The following is a 23,907-nucleotide window of genomic DNA, read 5'->3' on the forward strand; positions in this document are numbered from 1 at the left end:
ATTTCTTCTTATATCTTCGTATTTAAACTGTACAACCTATTCAATAAATTTTGAATTTTTATTTGATTTTTTTTACAATAAAATTTTACATCCTATTATATTGGAAAATAAATACTAACATACCATGTTATAGAAGTACCACAACCAAATACAAGATACAATCATTTATTTAGACCATTTATAAAAGATTCTTTAAATTGAGATCTTTTATTTAAAAATAGGGAAAGTAAAATATCAAAGGTTACTAAGGGGTTGTTTGGTAGTTACTGAGTGGTTTGGTACAGAATGAATAAATTGTCATAATAATTAAGATATTCTTATAATATAGTGCAAAGTGAAATATAATTATTTACATGAAATTATGATGCTGAATGGTTAAGGGAGTCCATAATGCAAAATCATTCAAAGGATTTTAGAATCATTAAGAAACATATTTTTTTTACCAAACAAGATTCATCTTTTAATAATTCAAAAATTACTTATTAACCATTAAGAAGTGTTTGGGTGCATCAGCAAACCAAATTTTAATTTGGTTTGATAATTATTTAAGAAAAGGTCGGAATAGACGACTTAAAATATTTGACCTCATTTATTATTCTATTTTTGCTACATTAAAATATTGTAATTCATAAATTAAAATAAATAAATAAATAAATGTTTTTAAAGTTTAAACGGCATGTCAACGAACGATGGTTGATGTGTGTGTATCACATTGAATTGGTCTTGCAGAAAAGGCCTACCCTTTGAGGGTGTAAATTTAATACCACCACTTAATGTGGTCACATTTTTGTATATACTTCTATTTATATATACATAATAAATACATGTTCTTAAATATATGTTCAAAATTAATCAAACTTTTCTTAGGAATTTATCTGTTGAAAAACAATTATATTAATGTCTATATATATATATATATATATATATATATATTGAGAGAGAGAGAGGGGAGTTATTATGCAACCATTTATATATGTACAACCAACACAATTCAATCATAATCGTCCATTTAATTTGATGAATATGTAATTTCATAAAAATTCTGATTATTTCTAAATATAAAGTATTGATTATAATTAATTAAACTTAATATCTTCCATAAAAATTCGAATCATAATAAATAAACTTTCATCATTTCCGTAAATATCTTAATTGATTGTGTTGTATTAGTTATACAAATGTGATGAGAAAGAGAGTTATGATCATTTATTAACTATGAAATTATACAACTTTTTTAGACCAATCACAAGTCATTATTATCTTATGTTCATCTATCACCATGCAATTAATATTGAAGATATATCGGTAATTTTTTCTTTTGTCTTGATTCCATTTGCATTAATGGGTTGTTACAAAAACATTTAGTTCCATGATTCTAGCTAAATTACCTAAGCACACAATCTTATAAAATCTTTGAAAAAAACAAATCATTTGAGCACAAAATCTTGAAAAGAAAAAAAAAATCACCTAAGCACAAAAACTGATCAACAATTTTCCTCTTTTCAATATACTATCTCGTACGTAATAAGTTGAAGAGAATCTCATTGTTCATAAGTGAACATGATGCATGAACATGTGAAATTAATGTTCATAAGCGCATATATAATCAGGTGAACATGATGGGTTTTTGTTGGGGACATATGTGTATAACTGAACAATGTTTATTGTGTAGTCATATACGAAAAAAAGGGAACAACTTGTGAACACTTTAGACATTAAATCCTTGATGAAGTTAGTTACTATTCAATGGAGTAATTATCGGACGCTAATTGGACAAAAAATCAAAAAATAAAAAAAATCTCAAAGCTATTTATTGGATTATATTTATCATGATATTTATGTAATAACAAAAAAATCTGATTATATCTGAGCATATGTTAAATTTGTGAATCAATCATAGCCATTCATCTTGAAAATCAATTGGATTATATTTATCATGATATTTATGTAATAACTAAGAGCATGATGCGTTAGATTGGTAGATTGGTATATATGAACAAGAGTATCATTGGAAAAAATAAAAAAGATTCTTATTAATTAGCGTCCGGTAATTACCCCATTGAATGATAACTGACTTCATCAAGGATTTAAATGTTTAAACAAGAGAGATAATATTTTATGAACTGTATTGAATATTTTAATAATACAAAAAAAAATTGTAACTTCCAAAATGAAGAAGCTGTTGGAGATGAAACTATTTTTTTCCTGGAAATTCTAACCTTTGGTTCTACATTTTCGAGAATCAGTTGGAGATGTTCTAAGAATATATGAAACCTATTAAATTACTGTCTAAAAAACCTTTAAACATATAATAGAAATGGTTTGTAATTATGGATTTATTTGTAATCCAAAATCACTGGAGAACAGAGTTGAATATGATGGTTGAAGGACCAATTAGAAGAAGAATAGTATGTAGAAAATACAAGGAACCAACAACCACCTTCAGATATGGTGTGATCATCTAAACATGAGAATTGAGAAGGAATATATATTATATACATTAATAATATATTAATCAAAAGCTAAGCCCATAATACTTCTTGTATGATTATTTTAAAGATTAGGAGGAAGCCATTGGTATAATTGAATGAAAGTCTAATAATGCTACGCGTTGATGATATTGCTTGCTGGCAAGAAAGTTGGGTTCATGACATTTTCTAAACCTAACCAAAGAAAACGATGTCATCGCCCGTGTCGATAATTGAATGGTTCAATTCAAAATAATTAAAAATGGTTAACTCTAAGTGTCCGGACCAGCTTGTATACATCTCGACTTATTTCATGGAACCCAGAGAACAGCAGCCAGTAGTAGGCTTAGAGGGATTTGAACCGGTGACCTATGAGAAGGCGGCTAAAGACGCCAAACCTTGTTGTCGGTGATCTAAACTCTTGATAAGTTTCAATGTCAAACCCACAAAGATTTCACTTTCATGACTCAAAGATTTATTATAGTAGAGGTGGGTGAAATTGGATTAGGTAAGAGAGAGGCATGCAGGAAGGGATCTAAAGCTGAGACAATATTCACCAAACCAAACCAAACCAAACTGCACTTGACTTATGGTGAGGTCAATACAAAATAAAATAACCATATCTATAAGTAGAGCCGTTAAGGAGAAAGGGAAGGTTCCAATTTATGGTGAAGTTAAGTGGAACCCAACATCACTTCCCATATATGGTTTCTTACTGCTCTTTTTACCCTTTTCATTGTATTTTAATGCTCTATGGGTGACACCTTGTGCTAATCCCTTTCATCATTTGATTCTTTTAGTTAAGTTGATTTGCATGTCCTTTTTTCTTTTTTTAGGAGCCGGTTCGAACCTCGTTTGTACCAATTTTCCAAGTTTTTAGTTTTGAATTTTAGATTTATTATGTTTATGAAATTACAAGACCTTACATCCACAATAAAAAGGACCAATCAACAGACCAATAATTATTTTGTAAGAAGTATCTATAATTTTATTTTTTATAGACAAATGGTATCACCACTAACTCTAACGAGGAAAGGAAGGTTACATTCCATTCCAATCCATATCCAACCAAATGTGAATTGATATTTGTATGTGTATTCATGCCCTCGGGCCTAGGGGTAAGCAGGAGTCATGGACTTTTCAAACCTGAGAAGGCCCATATCCCAATTAAGACCCACACTAACTTAGCCATATGCAACCACAACACAAGTTTTGATATGAGAAAAGCATACAGGTTTGGATTTTGGAACCACAATGGATGCACATGCCCCTGAATTTGAGCCCATAAGCAACCCACAAAACCAATTCCTTAGATCAAGACCATGGTCTGATGGGTTGAAGCAATGCTTCATCTATTGCACACCCCGACCCCATGTAGCAATCAACCATTTGGTTGGTTAGATATGGGCTCTGTGGCTAGTTCAAATGTTCATATGCAAGCAGGAAACTTAACAAACATGAAATAAAAAAAATGGACATGCATTTTATGAGGCAAATGCAGTGTGTAATGTAAACCAAAACAAAAATTTAGAAGGAAACAAGCATGCTAGGCATGATAATTGTACCCGAGCCGTTGGAGAACCCGGTTTACCCGTCTCGGTTGGAGATGGAATTCCCTGTAAAACAGGGTACTGGGCCGGGGATTATAAAGTTGGGGCCGGGGCTGGGTAATGCATTCCCCAACCCACCCCTTTCTCGTATATATTTAATACTCCTTCCGTCCCAAAATAAATGTCCACAATAAAAATGACGGAGTTTTAGGATTGTGCAATTATTTCACTTTTTAAATAATCAAACGATAATTTACCTTTGATAACAGGGAGAAACTTTCTCCGTCTCATAATTAAGGGTAGAATGAGAAATTGAAAACTTCCTTCTGAAAATAGACATTTATTTAGGGACAAATTAAAATAGTAATGCGGAAACTTGATCTGGGATGGGGGGAGTATATTTTTCTAATATTTCTAATTAAACGTAAGGTTTTCTAAATCCACGTTTGAGATATACACGAAATACATGTAGGATCACCATCGCAGATATTTCTAGAACACCTTTAATAGAGAGACATATAGTCAATTTTTAGAGCACTTACTGTCTTACCATAATCCTAATTCTTTTTAATATTATATCATTATTATTTTCTTAATTTATCTACCGCCCGTGCAATTCTTAAAAAATTGATTTTATTCTCCTAATACAATCAGCATTCATTTTTTCATTTCTAAAAGTAACCGGACCGGGGATAGGCCCAACAAAAAGCAAGAAGGGATTGCATTCTCCTCCCCATTGTCATTTCTAAAGCATGCAAGCTACATGCGAGAGTGTGTGCCAGAAACAAACTTCGATATGCGGGCTGATGCACGTACCTTATACTTTGATTTTCCATCGTGTGTCCAAAAGGCTGCCTCCATTATCGTTTTCTGCAATAACAATGCACAAAAGGACCAATTATTTACGTACTAGAAAGCAATTCAATCCAAATTATTGTTGTTTTCTTGTTTCCCATGTGGGACAAATCTTTAGAGCTTTTTAACAACACACGGCCCGTCCCCTGGATCCTTTAGCTTTTGAGTTAAGTGCTTTACCAGTCAGATTCACTTCTGCTTTCCCTAAGCTCACCCTAGATCAGGATGATCCCGTACCAACTACCCGTTGTCATCATCCTCTTTATGTAAAGCACTAAAACACATCCAAAAGTGTCGATCTACATACGTGTACTCAACCTGCAAATGTTCAACTTCATGGAATCGAGTTACAAACCACTTAACGAACATGAATTCTCAAAACATTAAGGGGAATTCAAAATCTAAAGGCCAACATAAAAGTTGCCATGTGCATTGATCATGAACCCCACAACTTTTTTGCAAAGCTTTTATTGCTGTAACAGAGAAGTTTCTTTCAATGTCACTGTAAAAGAAAAAAAGTAGCGGTAGAAAGTGTGTTGTTATCTAGCATGCATGCCCCTATTCACTTCTTAAGACTAAAGAACAAGATTCCTACCACTAGAATTGTTCACTGCTTTCCGAAGCTTAATTCTTGTTGTTTGATTTTGATATTGGTTTTTCAGCAGATTGTCATCTAGAAAAGAAATAGAAATGGAATATGATTCGAAGAATGTTAGAAATAGGTATTTGGAGATGATTCGATGACGGATAATCTAGTTGGATGATGAAAATTCACTTTCCAAATATAATAATTTGTCCCTGATAGCCTTGGGTATCACAAATTTGGTATTGCGATAATCCAAGAGAAAAACTCTGTCTCAAAGGCTATAAGATCGAGTCCTTATATATACCCAGATTCTCGTTTACATATTTATATGAGAGATCGACAGTTATAGGGGGTTAAGAGCGTTATAACGTTAATGGATAAGATTAGAGAACAGTTACAACTGTATCCAAACTCTGATTGTACCGGCTATAAGTCTGGTTGCACAGACCCTAAGTCTGATTGCTTAGTCCAGATCTCAGACTTGGTCAATTTTCTACCAACTTCGAGGACAACTTTAAGATGGTTTCCAACCTTTTTAAATTCTTCCAGATGATCCCGAAACTAGAATTCTCTAAGGTTCCCAACCACCAGCAAGGGGTTCTGCCCCTTGGAACCCCGCTAGGGGCGCTGCCCCTAGAGGTGATAGGGGAAAATTTTGTGAGTGTGTACTCCACACCTCCTAACTCACTTATGATTGCCTTATCACTTTAATCGATCTCAAGTAAATCACAATCACACCAAATGGTTGATGACGCTAAAATCACCAACACATAATACCTTGAAAATGGCAATAGAAAGACAAATGGAGTACATCATGATTTTCTGTGTGGGCATGCAAATTTTCTCTCTTTTTTCTGTTATAAAGATTAATTTTCACATTAAACCTTTGCTTTCTATTGCACCAGCAACAAACCTCCTATGTAAGGCAAAGATAAATAAAGAAAAAGACACCTTCACTACTTGCATTCATTTTTCGTGATGGTTAACTAGTCACCACAACACACAATTGAACTACAATTCTAAAAAGGCATGGAACACAAAACCAACTCTTGATTTGGTTTTGACACCAAAGCTTTATCAGTAAAGCTATATATTCTCTTTCTAATCTATGATATACTTGTGAAGATAAGCTTCAATAAAGTACAATATACTTCCTTCATCATAATAAAGTGCAATGCTTGGCTTGGCACATTAGTTTTTGATAAATAATTATTATACCTTAAATACCCCTTAATATGGGCCTATTGTTGACAGCTTAACGAGATTAATGGGCTCACAGCTTATTCAGTCAGCTATACATGACTGTTTGGTAGTGGCTTAATGATATAGAAAGTGGCTTGTTCAGTAAGCTTCTAAAAAGGGGGAGCTTTATGCAGAAAGCCAAGTTTTTCCAATACCTTCCCCTCTGAACAACTTTATCCATACATGACTTAATGGAAAACCAACCAAACAGCCCCTAAGACATACATGAGAAAAGTTTTGGATTGCAATCAATTTCACAAATATCTTGTAATGATTCCTGATATGGGTAAGTTGTAAAACATTGGCATTTTTTTAGGACAAGCCAAAATGGAAACTGATGCCTTTTTATTGGGAGGGGGGTTGCAGTTTATATGTATCCCCTTACAAGTGTTCAAATTTTCACAGCAAAAGATGTGACAACGAATAGGATGGATTGGTTCAATGCTATGAAAGATGTTTTGTGTACTACACATACGGATTTCACTCAACATAGAAATCCTGGCCATATTATGCACTAACAATGCTTTTTGTCTTGGCTAACATGGCATTGTGTGTGACAGAAAGAGACATCACGTTTCCCACTATTCATCAGTTGAAAAAAGCACAGGATGAAAAAGAAAAGATGAAGTCATATGCGGCGAGCACCAACCTCAGCAAAGATCTTGATTGCGACTCCAGAGCCTTTCTGTCATGTTGGATGGATGAGTTAGAGCATCTACAATTTAGTGTGTGGTGGAGAAAAATTCTTCTTTGGCACGAAGGTCCTCTGCTCAAATCACATCAGTACAAAAAGAGAACTGCACACTTTCTTGTAATCTAAGCCCACCACGTCTTCCTTCTCTTTGAAGAAAGAGGACTCCGATTTCTTGTTAGCCAATTCAGATTTTCATGCTGCTCCATTCCGAATCATTTTATTTTTGTGGCATCAGGGTGGAGGAAGCACTATAACTTGCACGACCAATTGATGTCGTTCAGAATAATAAGATTCCTTTATCGTGGCTTGAAGATCATTAATTCAAAGTACCAAATTTCTTATCTTATTGTTATTCTTAGACTATGTACATTACTTAGCCTTGAATTGGATAACAGACATATATGTCAAATTTAGCTTCAGACACAGAATATGATACAATATATCTATGTATTTCCGGAATATCATCTAATATATTTGTTTTTACTTTATGTCTAGAAACATCTTTTGATGCTTTTCTTTATGTATTTATATAGGAAAAAACATTCAGATAGCAGAATATATGCGCATAAATATGTACGCGCTACACACTACACAAGCATGCAAATATGTCTGCATGATATTTATATCGGTTGTCCTTATCCACCTGCGACAATGAGTATTAACACAATCCAAGAAAAAGGCCACTTCCTGATATCATTCTCTAGTAAAACTGTTCTTAGCAGCGTTGATAATGAACTTCTCATTTTGTAAATTTGTGATATACGCAATTATTTTCTACGTAACCTGAACCAGTGACTACAAAAATTAATAAGGTCATATTTATTTAGACCATTTTCATTTGTCATTTTGACCATTTATCCATAAAGTATGTGGGATACACTGCCATAGAGATCTTATTCTAAAAAAGTCCTGGTGATTCACATGTTTAACACGAAAAGTCAAGGAAATTATGAACAAAAAGTAGAAAAATGATGCGAATGAAGCCTAGACATTCAATTTGGAATGTCTTGCATCCCACATTACACATATAAGAAGCAATAAGAAAGATTGCCTAGATATAATTAGAAGAGAATATCAAGTGTGAGCCTATTGGAGCCTATAGAGTTTGTTGTACGTAATAATCATAATAAATGTAAAGCCATTAGCATAGCCAAATAACTATATATAGACCAATTGGGCTCTTAAACAATATAACCAAGAACTACTTCCGAGCAGAGCTCTAGGTGTTGAAACCGGTGCCTTAACCCTCACTGTTGCTTGCTCCTACTTTTGTTCTGTACTAATGGATGGAAAGAAACTGGAATACAAAGGAAAGGAGGCTCTGAAGGGGATTCAGAAGCTAACAGCAGAAGCTGAAAAAGTTCAAGAAGATTTGCTGAAAGCAATCTTAACAAGGAACAAAAAGACGGAATACCTCCAAAAGCACATGAAAGGATTGTCAACGGATGATGTATTGGAGTTCAAGCAGAAAGTACCAGTCATCACATACAAAGACATCTATCCCTATATCCAAAGGATAGCTAATGGTGAAGACTCCTCTTTGATCTCTGGTCACCACATAACCGAGATGCTATGCAGGTCTCTTTCCCCCCAATGGACCTCTTATTGTTTCTTCTTTGAAGCATATAATACTTATGTAAGACAAATACGCACAGTCCTCACCTTTGGTGAGGTTTGAACCCTTGATCTTCTGGAAGGTTGGGGCTCTACCGATGGGCCAATAACCCTTTGCTACCTCTGAATATCGTGGTAACAGGTACAACTGCGTAATGGCTAAATCACTTTTCTTTGTACTTGCAGCTCAGGGACATCTGGTGGAGAGCCTAAGCTAATGCCATCCATTGCAGAAGATCTTGACCGTCGAACTTTTGTCTATAACTTGATCATGCCTATAATGAATCAGTTAGATATTCTTTTTAACTTTCTTCATAATACCCATTTCCCATCATATCTCATCTTGTCCATTTTTCTTCTGCTCCAGTTTTGCATTGTTTTCCCCTATGGACCAAGAGCTCAACCTCATAGCCTTGCCTAATGTAATGTTCCCCACATGATTTATGATACCACTAAGGCATGAAAGTTAAATAAACTGTCCACGTTGCTCATGATCCAGGAGGAAAAATATGTGTGGAGCTTGCCTAAGAACTGGATTGTAGACCCCAATGCAGAATGGGCAGCTGCGTCCGCCAAACTACTTGAATATTTGATATGCATAGATGTTGATGGATATTTCTTCCATTAATTTTCGGTTACAAACAGGCTGATAACGTGGACGCATGACAAGGCCTTGCACATCTCTAAAGAGTAATCAGTGACAAAAAATTATACATGTCTAAGCATGAAAACACTATATCATTTATTTTTCATTGTGTGCTCTCCCCCCAAAAAAAATCTTTATATAATTCACCTTTAAGACATCAGTGTCATGCACTTATTAATCCCCTTCACTCATTTCAATGACAGGTACGTGACAGGACTTGATGAAGGTAAGGCCATGCTTCTATATTTCGTCAAGGCAGAGATGTCCACTCCTTGTGGTTTACCAGCTCGGACAGTTCTAACCAGTTATTACAAGAGCAAGCATTTTAAGTGCCGATCGAGTGATCCTTACAACGATCACACAAGCCCGAATGAAGCCATTTTGTGTGATGACAGCAACCAAAGCATGTATTGCCAGCTGCTAGCAGGGTTAATCAACCGCCACCATGTCCTGCGTCTTGGAGCCGTATTTGCATCAGCTTTGCTGCGCGCAATCTCCTTCCTTGAACGCAATTGGCTTAGTCTATGCAGCGACATCCGCACAGGCCAACTGAACCCTATGATTACTGATTCTGGCTGCCGATCAGCCATGTCTACCATGCTCAAATTGGCAGACCCTCATCTAGCGGATGAGATAGAGAACATCTGTAGCCGTCGATCATGGAAAGGAATAGTCTGTGACTTATGGCCTAAGGCCAAGTATATTGAGGCAGTGGTTACAGGGTCTATGTCCCAATACATACCAGCTCTTGAGTACTATAGTAGGGGGAAGTTACCACTTGTATGTACAATGTATGCTTCATCCGAATGTTATTTTGGGGTAAATTTAAAGCCATTGTGTGATCCTGCAAATGTTGCATTTACCCTCTTACCAAACATGGCTTACTACGAATTCATACCCTTGGATGAAAATGAGACATATGGCAATGACGACGAAGAGATCCCGTCGGATAAGCTTGTTGAGCTGGTGCTAGTTAAAGTTGGTTGCTACTACGAATTGGTGGTCACGACATTTTCTGGTAAGTTTCTCATGAATTTATCTTCTTTGCACACTCTTACCTTTGGTGAGGTTTTAACCTTTGAACTCTTGAGAGGCTGGGCTCTACCGATAACTTGTGTACAACTCGGTGAATGAGCCTTTGGTAATTTTCTCGTATTAAATATCTGCTCTTACTTAGAATTGGGGTTTGTAACAACTAGAAGGGTACTTTCTTTTAGATTTTTTATATTTAAAATGAAATGTTTATCCAATATTTGATTATGTTTATCTGCAGTTAGTTACACGAATTCAAGCATGGAACTTTAATAAGTTGTACTTACGCATTATTTAGTTGTAATCTTCAATTTTAAGTAATATGAATCAAGTACTTCATGTAACAAAAATTGTTTTTAAGTATTTTTGTCAAATGTTTTATAATATAGTATAGATAAATAGGACTTTTATAAAGAATGATCAATAGAATCACATAAATAGCAAAAATATTCTCTTCGTTTTTGTGATAGTAGTTTTGGTTGAAAATTTCTCTATCCAGTCTCAGAAGTTTTCTAAAAGGTTGTGTATAATCATTTCTTCTAATTTCCTCCTTCCGGATTTTATAAGATGAAATAATCAACCAATGAATCTAAGAAGATATTTCATGTCGATACCTCTGTTCTCTAGTCAGCAAGTATCAAACTTTCTCTAATTTTAATCCTCAGACGTTTACATCGACTTGCTCTACTTGTTTAAGCATACATGTTATTTTATTTGTGTATTCCCAAGATTGCTGCAATGTTTTTACCAATTCTCCTTAACTTTTTCTTGCTTTTACGCTCTTCCTCGCACAAAATTGCTTTTCAAAAATGTCTCACAAGCCGGGGTCTTTGAGGAAACAGCCTCGTTACCCCTCGGGAAAAAAGAAAGGTTGTGTACATCTCACCCTCCCGATACCCCACTTCGCATGGGATTCACCTCGAAGTGGGATTCACGGTGTTAGTTTGATCTGGTTTATTTTGTCCTAGCAAACATGTAAGATGACATCATTATTAAGTGTAAAACTCACTAAACTAGTTGTTTTTGGACCATTCAGGGCTAAACCGGTATCGTATTGGAGATGTGCTCCAAGTAACTGGATTTCATAACCAAACCCCACAATTTAGGTTCATCTGCAGGAGGAATGTCATTCTAAGCATTGACAATGACAAAACTAATGAAGAAGATCTGCATAAGAGCATCATGGCAGCAAAAAGGCTTTTAGAACCCTACAATGCACTGCTTGTGGAATACACTAGCTATGCTGATACATCATCAGTGCCAGGACACTACGTTATATACTGGGAGATCAAACATTGCACACCCTCAGTCCTAGACAAGGTCAGCTCTCCACTTGGCCCTAAGGTGCTTCAAGATTGTTGTATTGCAATGGAGGAAGATCTTGATTACATTTACAGGCGATGTCGCACTAATGACAAGTCTATTGGACCACTTGAGATTCGCGTTGTGAAGCCAGGCACTTTCGAGTCCTTGATGGACTTGTTTATAAAACAAGGTGCATCCATTAATCAGTATAAAACTCCACGGTGTATTAAGTCTGATGCTGCACTAAAATTGCTCAACTCTAGCGTGAAGGCCTACTTCTTTAGTCCCCGAGATCCCACATGGAATCCTTGATATGCTTAACTTTTTCATAATAAACAAATTCTCCCTTCTAGCTAGGGGAATGTATGGGTAAGTTATGACACTTCACCCAGTTTTGCCTAAGCTAATAATTTATGTTTTAAGGGTATCCACTAGCTAATGATATTTCAACTGGTTTTATCATTGAGGAAGGATCATATTCTCTGTTCTGGATCATGTATAACCCGTATTAGAGTTATACGTGAATTAACAATCTAAATATCTAATAATACCTGATTACTTATTAACCTACCTAGGAAATGCCAATATTGAGTAGGTTCTCCTTTTTATATACTTACAGCTTCTTAAAATATAGGGGTTAAGATTACATGGTGAACCTAAAACAAACATGATTCACCAGTGTAGCTTAAGCTCAATTTTCGCATTAGCTCTTTAAGAAATTCATGGAATAAACTGATTCTAACTGCGCAATTACCTCGGATGAAAACTGGTAAATGTAAAGCTACCAGCAGGATGTAATGAGATATACTAAAATAGTTAAAAACACATACGAATTCAATACACAATTATCAATCAGAATCAGATTATGCTTAATGCACTCATGATCAATAAACTCAATCGAAAAACACCTGAAATGATGGTACCTGGTAGCTGGTAAAGGGATTTGCATCATTAACTATACGAATTCAATATACAATTATCAATCAGATTCAGAATCAGATGATGCTTATACACCAAGGATCAATAAACTCAATCGAAAACCCGCCCCCTGAAATAATGGTACCTGGTAGCTGGTAAAGGGATTTGCATCATTAATCATTGTAGTAGCATATATGACAACCAGAAGCGTCATTTTTAATCACTAAATCACACAGTCCACTTTCGGAATAGAGAAATTAGCTGCGTATTACTCCTGATGTCGTTCAAGCCGAACGGAGAACCTGCCATGGCGGCAATCAGGCGTTTGTTCGGTATCCCTTCTGTTTGACACGATTGTATCTAAAACTAAAACTAGCGGGTCTGGGCGGGTTATGAAAACCCCGTTTTTGGCTATGAAAAAAAACCTGGTCCGATTGTAACGTTTGGTATGCAGACGGGATAGGACAAGATGGGACATGATTAATTATTTGTCTTATGTTTAGTATGATTAGAATATGATAAGATAAAATTGTTAAAATGATCGTGTTATCCTTAAATGTTGTTCAATGTTATTTTATATCATATAATGATCGTAAAATTACAACAAATCAACCAAAATATATTTTAATTACATATTTAAAATACATTAAATATTTTAATTACATATTTAATCATTAAATATAAATACAAAAAAAAGGTAATATAGTCAATTTGTATTTAGTCTTATGTTGTTCCATCTTTTTTGATGGAACAAAAATCATTAAGTTTTGTCCCATCAAATTTAAAAATAGTCTCATCTTATCCTATGTATTTTTTTGTCCATGGCATGCCAAACATTGGACTATTTTTTTTGTCCCGTCCCATGTAATCTGCGTACCAAACGCACAATACTTGGCCGTCTAACAACATCTCTCCCGATCCCTAAAAATTGTTTATTTACCTTTTAATAGTTTAATTAAAAAACAGTCTCTGAATTATTAAAAGGTAAAAGTCTGTCTCTTAATAGTTCTAAAACCTTCTGAATGATTTTTTATCATGAGTCTCCCTTAACCATTCAGCACTTTAATTTCGTTGTAAATTATTACCAAATAATTATACTTCATTTTGCACTATATCATAAAAATCTCTTAATTCTGAACACTTAATCATTTTTTATCAAACCATTCAACAACTACCAAATTTAAAAAAATACACCAGAATATTCTAGAATTTCTATCATGAAACATAAAAAATTGTATTTATCATTTCTCATCTTTTCTTTTCCTTTTTCCACTTAAAAAATGACATGTAGCAAGAATGTTAGAAACTTTTATTAAATCAAGAGTAAATTACATTTTTTGTCCTTATGGTTTGTTAAAAATTACGATATTCGTCCTTTAGATTTTGAAATTTTGATTTTCATCTCTACAATCTGCAACTTATTTCTATTTTTGTCCCTAACACCAAAACACTATTATTAAGTATGAAGAATTAAAATAGAAATGAATTGTAAACTATATAGATAAAAAACAATAAATTTTAAACCATAAGAATAGAAAAGGTAATAAATTGTAAACCATAATGAACGAAAAAAGCAATTTCAAAACCATAAGGACTGAAAATGTAATTTATTCTTAAATCAACTTTGAGTGCTTTAAGTTAGGTTTGGTATATTAGTTAAAAAAAGTATTTGTTTGACAAAAAAAATTAACTGTTAGCTGATAACTTAATTTAATAATTAGTTGATAAATATGAAATAACTGAGGTATAGATGGCCAAAAATCTGAGTGTTTTGTTGGAGGTATTAAGTAGTCATTAATGAGATTTATGTAAAACAGATTGTTCAGTTTTATATAATACAATGGGTCGATTCCCCATACAAACGCAAAATTTTATTACAGGTTAAACTGGAGGAATGAAAATTCATTGTCATGTTTTATATTGGAAATTTTGAATTACATGTATGAAGTAATAAAGCATACAGTGACAGTCTTTAATTAGATTGAGACGATTACAGTAATATGAATAGGTAATACCATTTTTTTTATTAAAATCTATATCATTATATACTTACGAGAATCATAACCATCTATCTTTCAGTCTCCGAACGCTTTTTCGTTCTTGTATGCTTCATGTTGGGTTGTTTTCTCCTTGTTTTTGCGTGTTACGGGTTTTGTTCCTCGGTTTGTTTTTGTGACGGTTCTTTTGTTTCTTACATAATTTCTATTCTTACCCCTCTTCTACATTTTGTTTTTTTGTCTTAATAAATTTATTTAACCACGAGGTGGTGCTCGATTGGTTTGAACTTTGACTCCAAAAATCAAAAGGGTCTGGAGGTCACATGTTGGAATCCAAAGAGAAATAAAAATCCTCTTGTGATCATGGATGTTCAAATGCGATGACTCCAGGCTACCCACAAAGCAGGTAGTCGTTCTGAGATTAGTCAACTCGCTACCCACAAAACAGGTAGTCGTTCTGAGATTAGTCAACTCGCATAATATGTTGGATATCTAGATTAATTTAAAAAAATCAAATAAAAGTGTTGTATGTACAAAATAAAAGAAGTCCCATACCCTATAAGTACAATCTCATTGAATGGAGGCCACAAATAAAGCCACAAACTTTCTTTACAATTTAAAGTGGGATGTCTACCAATATTAAAAGTTAAAGGCTTCAACCAAAGGAATTCCTTCCCTTTTTTAAAAAGCATAACCATTCATTTTCTTATTTTCCTTTTGAGGAAAATGCCTTCTTTTACACAAACCTTTTCAACCTCCATTTTTAAATATAAATCACATATATTTTTATTAGGGATCGTTTACTAAAGACTTATCTAGATAAGTGTTTATCAAGTTACATTATCTTACCCGGATGAGTACGGTAAGTATCAATAATCTTATCCGGTAAGAGCGAGAGAACGATCAAGAGTCTTAACCCGGTAAGTGAAGGGGACGACTCTTATCACGAGTAGCACTTAGTGGGTAAATTGTTGCATATGATGTCGTTTTTGTTGACTAAAATCTTACCGCGTAAGTAAGTGATAGTGTTAAATTTTACCGGTAAACGTTTATCGGGTAAGTGTTTAGTAAACGACCCCTAAGTATATTTAAATGTTTTAATGATGATATTAAGAACTACCATTGTGTATTTTTCTATAGGTTTTTAATTTAATGAGTTACATGTAATCTAGTAAGGAAAAATGCAAAAATAGGTTGTTAATAAGAGTATCCTTAATGAACTCTTTCAACTGGTTATTTAAAATAGAGAATCAAAAATCAAAATATCTAAAAAAGATACTATATCTTAGAGATTATAACATTAACTACATTATTAAAATATTTAATACATTTAATAAAATATTTTTTATTTTTTAGATATTTAATTTTGAAGAATATTATTAATACAAGAGTAAATTACGTTTTTCGTCCCCATGGTTTGTTAAAAATTACGGTTTTCATCCTTGTGGTTTAGATATCTTGGTTTTCGTCCCTATAATTTGTAAATTATTGTTACTTTCGTTCTTCAGATTTTGTTGTTTCAGTCCTTGTACTTTAATGTTCTTTAATATTTTCGTTCCTTGTACTTTAAAAAGTAAGAATTAGTTCAGAGACAAAAATAATAATAAAATTAATAAAGAGATGAATGCTACAATTTTTAAACCACAACGATGAAAATCGTAGTTTTTAACAAATCATAGGAACGAAAAAAGTAATTTACTCTTGATTAAAACAAGAGTAAAATATGATCTATTATATTCCTGGTATTTTAAAAATTGTGGATTCAATTTCTCTAAAATACCTTAAAGTATAAGAGACTAAAATAAAAATAATAATAATAAACTATATAAATAAAAAATAATAAATTATAAGAACGAAAATAACGATGACTTACAAAAAAGTAAGTTATCAACCACAAGAAAGGAAATCACAATTTTTCAAACCATAAAAAAAATTACACTTTACTCTAAAAACAATAAAGTACCATTTTCCACTTTTAATTAATCATTGTAAGGAGTCCATTATATTTGGATAATTTAATTTTTGATAAATTATATAAAAAATAACATATTTTATCTTTATTTTTATTTTGGATAATATATTCTTAACTTTATTTTTATTTTGGGTAATATATTTTCAACATTTTATTTTGGTATTTAAATATAAAATTTTAAATATTTAAGTATTCGAGTAACCAGTTAAAGCATTAACTAATTACTATGTTGATGTGACAAATGATGTAGTATTCAATTCAATATTATTTACTATTCAACCCAATTTCATTATATCACTCAACACATCAACATGATAACCGATTAATGTTTCAACCAATTATCCAGATACTTAAATGTTTAATAATTTACATATTTGATTTTATTTTAAAAATACATTACTTAAAATAAGAATCAAATTAAAATATGTTATTTTTCATGTAATTTGACTTTTAATTTTTCTAAGTGGACCATTGGAGATGCCATATATTTATTAAAGAAAGTTTTATCACATAAAACAAACAAACTGGTTTTTAAAAATTACAGTTATACAAACGATCAACACACTTAAAAAACTTTAATACATATATATAATAATATGTAATATGTCCAACAAACTTATAGATGGCACCTATTGTTCGAAGATTATAACCGAATTAGTGTTGCATCACATGATGGTGCAAACCCTTCCATCCTGATTTTCATCATCAAACGCGCTCCTAGGATAATACCATGGGGGTGGTGGCGGAGGATAATAAACGGACGGATGAGATTGAGCGTATCCGTACACCGGTGGTGTATAGTATGAAGATTCAGTGCTCGGGTAAGATGTATTGTAACTCATCCCATACGCCGGAGTAGGATAGTAGTTATGATACGGTGGTAGATCGTACGGCCTAGCGTACACCATCTGATTAATTGGAGGGTTGAGATTTAATTTCTCCATAAAAGCTTCTACATTCTCTCGCGTTACTCCGGTGTTCGCCGGTGCATTGCCGGTGGTTGCACCGTCAGTTTCACCGTTCGGTGGTGTATCACCGTCCTTTTTATCACCTTTAGTTTTTTTATTTTTCTTCTTTTTACCACCTCCACCGTTACCGTTAGCGTCACCGCCGGCGACAGGTGGCTGAGATACTTCCTGACTGTTTCCGGCGTCACTTCCGTCAGTCGTCGTAGCTTCAGATTCTTCTTTCTTTTCGTCGTTCACATTTTCCTTATCGTCACCTTTTGTTACGCCATCCTTCTGTTTGTTGATCTGTTTCTTCTTTTTTGACTTTTCCGAACCACTATCTGCCGCCGGCGTAGCTTCAAAACTTTCCGGCAAAATCTCGGCATGTTTACCGGATTTCAGAAGCTTCTGGACCAGAGTGTTACCGTCGACGGATCCACTAACTATAGCTTTATGTTGCTTTGAATCAATTTCGGTCTTATAAACACCTGAAAAATTCAAATCATGAAGGCAGATACATCATACATAAAACCTAATTAACAAACCGAAGAAAAACAGTAATCAAACTGAAAATTAAGGAGAAACAGAGGAACTAATTAATCACCGTCGATGCTTTGAAGAACTTTGAACACTTTCTTCTTGCATCCTTCGCAATGGATGTAAACTTTCAAAATCCATGTCTGCAACGCAATCGATTACCAGAAAAAAAAACATGAATTAAACGAGAAATTAAGTAATTAACTATGATTAACAGGATGAAAGAATCATATATAGTGACGACTGATATGAATTAGTAGCTTAAAGTTACCTGATAATCAAGGTGGCCGGAGGTGGCGTTATGCCGGAGAACCGATGGCTTTGCCATAACTTCAGAGGAGGGTTTAGGTGTGATTTAGAATGGGAGTGTGGTTATAACGAAGGTGGTGTCGTGGTGAGGGGGTTATGTTTGGTGTGGATTCCACGTCAGCACACCCCACATACTGCCATTCACTAACACGTCACTAATGTCACGTGACAAGTCAAAAGCCCGAGAATAAATAGGCACCAAACCCAAACCATTTTTTTATCTTTATTTTAAAAATATATAATTATAAGAGGACATTTGTTTTGTTTTACAACCTATAATTATTATGAAGCATTAAAAGTTAATAAAATTAACAATTTATATTTAATTTTAAGATAAATTACATGAAAAAGTAATGTCTTTTAATTTGATTTTTATTTTGATAACATATTTTTGAAACTTTTATTTTGGTATCTAAGATGTAAAGTTTTAAACATTTAAGCATTCAGGTAGCCAATTGAAGCATTAACCGGTTACCAGTGATGTGGCGAGTGATGTGGTACTCGGTTAATTCTTCAGCAAATAATACTGAGTTGGATATCATATCATTCGTTACATAAGCATGGTAACCGATTAATGCTTCAACCGGTTATCCGGATACTTAAATGTTTAAAACTCTACATCTTAGTTATCAAAACGAATGTTTTAAAATTACGTTACCTAAAATATGAATGCACCTTACTTTTCCATGCAATTTACCATTAATTTTAATAGTTATTCTATTTTAATAATTATAATATTAATTATATTTAAATAAATAGTATTTCTCTATCTCGTAAATATTTATTTTCAACCCCTCTTATTGATAGAAAATATTAAAATAATAATTTTTTTCTCTATTTATATATTTATTTGAATTTAGAGATTTTTAGAACATCTTTAAATTGTTATGCCAAAATGGAGAAAAAAAATGATTTTAGCAATTTTTTGTTACAACAACTATGCTATATTGTATGTTAAAATAGAGAAAAAAAAAATTATAAAAATATCTAAATTTAAAGAAATCTCAAAATAGATTGAGAAATTATTATTTGAATATTTTCATCAATAAAAATATTGAAAATAGATGTTTACGAAAGATGAATAATATTTTATTAAATATATTTAATATTTTATTAATATAATTTATATTAGAAATACTTATATATAATAGTTGTTGGAGTTCAAAAAAATTAGAGATTCTGACTCTCAATACTTTATTTTAGAAGAATATAACATAGCTGTTGGAGATGTTCTTACAATCATTCTCCTCTATTCTCTATTTTAACATACAAGATAGCACAACTGTTGGAGCAAAAAAATTGTTAAAATCCATCTTTTCTTCATTAGCATAGCTGATGAAGATGCTCTTACATTATTTTTTTATCCATGTGTTGGAATCAGTGTAATGATTAATACATATTTGTTTCATAATGTGTACATTTTTGTTGTTTAAAAAACAAAAAAATATAACTAAATTTTTTATATTGTAAACCAAATATATAAAAACAATAAAATTGTAAAAAAATATAGGTTAATTGATATATTAAATGTTGTTTGTTTACCTCTTAATAGCTTAATTAAGAGACAATATTTGAATCGTTAAGAGGTGAATCTTGTTTGACAATTTTTTTTTCCTCTTAATGGTTTTAAAATCCTCTTAACGGTTTTGTATTTTGGGTATCCCTTAACCATTCAGCACCCTAATTTCTTTATAAATAATTACCAAACAATTATATTTCATTTTGTACTATATTATAAAAATCTCTTAATCATTTTGCACTAAACCATTAAACAACTTTCAAACACCCATAATGCATTGAGGTTGTGAATCATCTGAGCTCCTTTAATTGAAAACCATATACGGATAATGTGTTTGTTGGAGAATTTAAATTATTTATCTCAATGTAAATTTATATTATAATTATAATAAATATTTTTGTAATATTATTTATTTTTGTGATATTAGGTAGGATGTAAAGAAAACATGTTAAAAACTAAATGTTATTGTTATTTTTATTTATCATATAATAATTTAATTTGTAATCAATTATACATAATTTTTATTATATATATATATATATATATTATATTCGTTTATTATAAAAACATAATGTATATCACAAAAATGCATTATATATTACAAAAATAAATAATATATCACATATTTATAAAATATTTTGGTATATATAATATTGAATATAATAAAGTTATAATAGATGATATAAAAGTAACGTCATATCACCTGTAACGCCATAACACGTCATGGCCTCGACACCTTATATCCAAGTCAAGGGGGGTAACGTTTGCGGCAAGGCTGCACCTCTATGCCATGGCCCGTTTGTTTGAACATTGGTATAAATATACATACACAGATACGCGTGCATGCGCGCACGCGTGCGCGTACACACACACACACACACACACACATATATATATATATATATATATGTTTTCATCATAACTCGTAAAACTTAAGGCTTAACCTTGCCGTCACGCTATGCATCACGTCATTTAAAACCTTACCTTCATCAAATGAACAGATTCAGTTTTAGAAACTTGTCCAAAAAACAATAATATTCTTTTTTAAAAACCATCTCCTATTTTTAAAACTATATTATCTTAAATATCTATACTATATTATAAAATATTTGACAAAAACTCTTTAAAACATTTTTTATGTATAAAGTACTGTTTATTGATACATAATACTTAAAATTCAATATTACAAATAGATTGTGTATAAGTACAACTTATTAAAGTTTCATGGTTAAATTCGTGTAATTAATTGTAGATAAACATAATCAAATACAGGATAAACATCTCACTTTAAATATAAAAAATCTAAAATATAATTGGAAATTTCATTGAGTTCTAACATAATACTTAATTATTATTTTTATAAAAGAAATATATTATTAAACCAAAAATAAATTACTGCATTATTAAGCCCAAATTAAATTTTAAAAAATCGAATTAAAGAAATTATACAAAAAAAACGAGAATTTTATAATAGTTAACTTGATACTAATATCGATATAACTTTTTCAAATTTATATTTTATTCAAAAATAAAATCATTATCGTTTTCTCAAAAACACATAAAACCGTATTATACCAATAGAGATAAAGAATAAAATGAAACATTAAAATTGAAATGGATTTCGCGGCATTGTGCGAGTACCGTTCTAGTGATTAATAATTTAATCGAACAAACTATAAAAAAACCCGAACATTTTATTTTCTTCAATCTGATACTCATACCGATGTGTATATTGATTATTAAGTAGTTTATAAATAAAGCGATGTATAAATTCATTATGAATATTCGTTTATATTCACATGTATACCACAGCTTTACACATCCATATGATATTTATCGACTCTTACAAGATACCACCTCTTATCATGAATACCTTGTAATTCAAATTTAGTAATCATTATAATACATATAAAACCCATAAAAATAAAATGAAGAGGGATAAATGATAGAAGTTTGAAACATGTTTGAGGATTCCAAATTTTCAACTTCAAAATCAAGATTGCACTTCACAACTACATTTAGGGTTGTTTGTTTATCTCTTAGTAGTTCCATTAAGAGACAGTCTCTGAATCGTTAAGATGTGAATCTTGTTTGACAGAAAAAAAATATGTCTCTTAATGGTTCTAAAACCATCTGAATGATTTTGTATCGTGAGTCTTCCTTAACCATTAAGCGCCAATTTCATTGTAAACAATTATATTTTATTTTGCATTATATCATGAGAGTCTCTTAATCATTTTGACCACTTAAATCATTATCTATCAAATCATTCAACAATTACCAAATAGCCTTTAAGTCTACAATAAATCTCCAAGGAATAAACCATTTGCGGAGGGACAAGCGGGGATGGACTTACTTTGATGGCATAGGTGGCACGTGCCACCGTATTATTCATCCGTCGAAAGGTTAAAAAAAATTAGGTTCGTAAAAGGTGCAACCGTATTAATTTATTGTGGGCCGTCATATTTATTTTGAAATTACAATGAGAACAAGTTTTATTTGACAGAGTTGGTTTGCAAAGCTTTTATTCCACCTCATACCCAATTTTGAATCATGTTGGTGTCATTTTCGTAGTCAAATGGTGCTATTGTTTGAAAAAAAATCCGTATAATTGTTTTTTATAGTCAAACGGTGCCACCGTTTAAAAAAATTTCCTTATATTTTTTTTTCTTATACTCAAATGGTGCCACCGTTTGAAAAGAAAAAAAAAAAAAAACTCTGGGTCCGTCGCTAAGGACAAGCCTTGTGGTATGTAACAAATATGAACAATCTATTAAGGATTATCGAGGACAAATAAAACTACCTATAAACATAGTGTAACCTTTGCTAGTAATGAATTTGGTATGCATCATGACAAAACAAAAACTTGTGTTTCATGTTTGGCGCAACAATTTTATTGACACAAGACCAGGTTGAATGGATAAAAATGTCGATTTTTTATCCCATAAAGGCAGTACAAACAAAAAATCAAGGAAATATAACAAGATAAGTAAGTTACTAAACTACCCATGTTAAAATAAACCCTTAAAACTCCGGCTATAGTTTTCTATGGGTCCTGGACTTTGTGGTGCGGTACCCTAGCCACCTGTTCTCATTAGTGGGTTATATGACGGACGTTTGTTTCTTTTGTCTTATTGGATGTCTCGTGTTTTGTGGGCTTTCGGTTGCGACCTCCCTCCTTTCTACGCCTTGTAGATGGTGGGTTGGTTTTTCTTGGGTCAGGTTTTTCTTTTACGAGCCTACTTCACTCTCTTCAATCAAGTCTCGTCAGTCATATCTGCATACCAAACACACATATTAACGCTTTCTACATACGAGAAGTAACATTAGGATGATGACGTATGCTAATTTTGGTTGGGTGACATAAAAAGATTTACATGTGAGATGGCAGCCAATTGGCCCACTCCCATTCCCCTCTTTGATTTCTAATGGAATGACTCATTCCAATCCATTGCATCATATGCTTACCCTAATTCCCTCTTCAAGTTTGCAACAATACACGTCAACCACTCGTCATTTCCCTATTTAATCTGTGGGTCCCGTTTATTTTACAGGATTGGAATGGATTTGTGAGGATTTGGATTTCAGATCCATTCTCGTTATATATTTGGTTTGTTGGATTATCTGAGTTTAAAATCTTAGGATTTAATTGAAATCCTATAAACATAGTATTTTGAAATCTTTAAGGAGTGCTTGGGATTTCATAGAGTTGTGTG

The 23,907-nt window shown here is 32.5% G+C and overlaps 2 protein-coding genes and 1 long non-coding RNA gene across 3 annotated transcripts; 1 reads left to right on the plus strand and 2 right to left on the minus strand.

Annotated features, from left to right (window-relative positions):
- Positions 1–4,475: 4,475 nt before the first annotated feature.
- On the minus strand, positions 4,476–13,266 carry LOC112508106. The gene is made up of 3 exons (XR_003068609.1): positions 12,916–13,266; positions 5,054–5,191; positions 4,476–4,888 (listed from the first exon to the last, which is right to left on the minus strand). It is a non-coding gene; the product is annotated as an uncharacterized LOC112508106 (long non-coding RNA).
- Positions 8,640–12,918, plus strand: LOC112508105 (putative indole-3-acetic acid-amido synthetase GH3.9). The gene is made up of 4 exons (XM_025112889.1): positions 8,640–8,973; positions 9,196–9,297; positions 9,859–10,673; positions 11,724–12,918. Exons 1-4 carry the CDS (start codon positions 8,678–8,680, stop codon positions 12,302–12,304), a joined length of 1,794 nt encoding a protein of 597 aa, XP_024968657.1. The 5' UTR covers positions 8,640–8,677; the 3' UTR covers positions 12,305–12,918.
- A 4,143-nt stretch (positions 13,267–17,409) lies between the features above and the next one.
- Positions 17,410–18,709, minus strand: LOC112507686 (heavy metal-associated isoprenylated plant protein 36-like). Its single transcript, XM_025112349.1, has 3 exons — positions 18,635–18,709; positions 18,431–18,506; positions 17,410–18,314 (listed from the first exon to the last, which is right to left on the minus strand). Exons 1-3 carry the CDS (start codon positions 18,689–18,691, stop codon positions 17,545–17,547), a joined length of 903 nt encoding a protein of 300 aa, XP_024968117.1. The 5' UTR covers positions 18,692–18,709; the 3' UTR covers positions 17,410–17,544.
- Between the last annotated feature and the right edge of the window lie 5,198 nt (positions 18,710–23,907).

This window comes from Cynara cardunculus (genome assembly GCF_001531365.2).
Source record: "Cynara cardunculus var. scolymus isolate 2C chromosome LG 2, CcrdV1, whole genome shotgun sequence".
In the NCBI taxonomy this organism is placed as follows: Eukaryota; Viridiplantae; Streptophyta; class Magnoliopsida; order Asterales; family Asteraceae; genus Cynara; species Cynara cardunculus.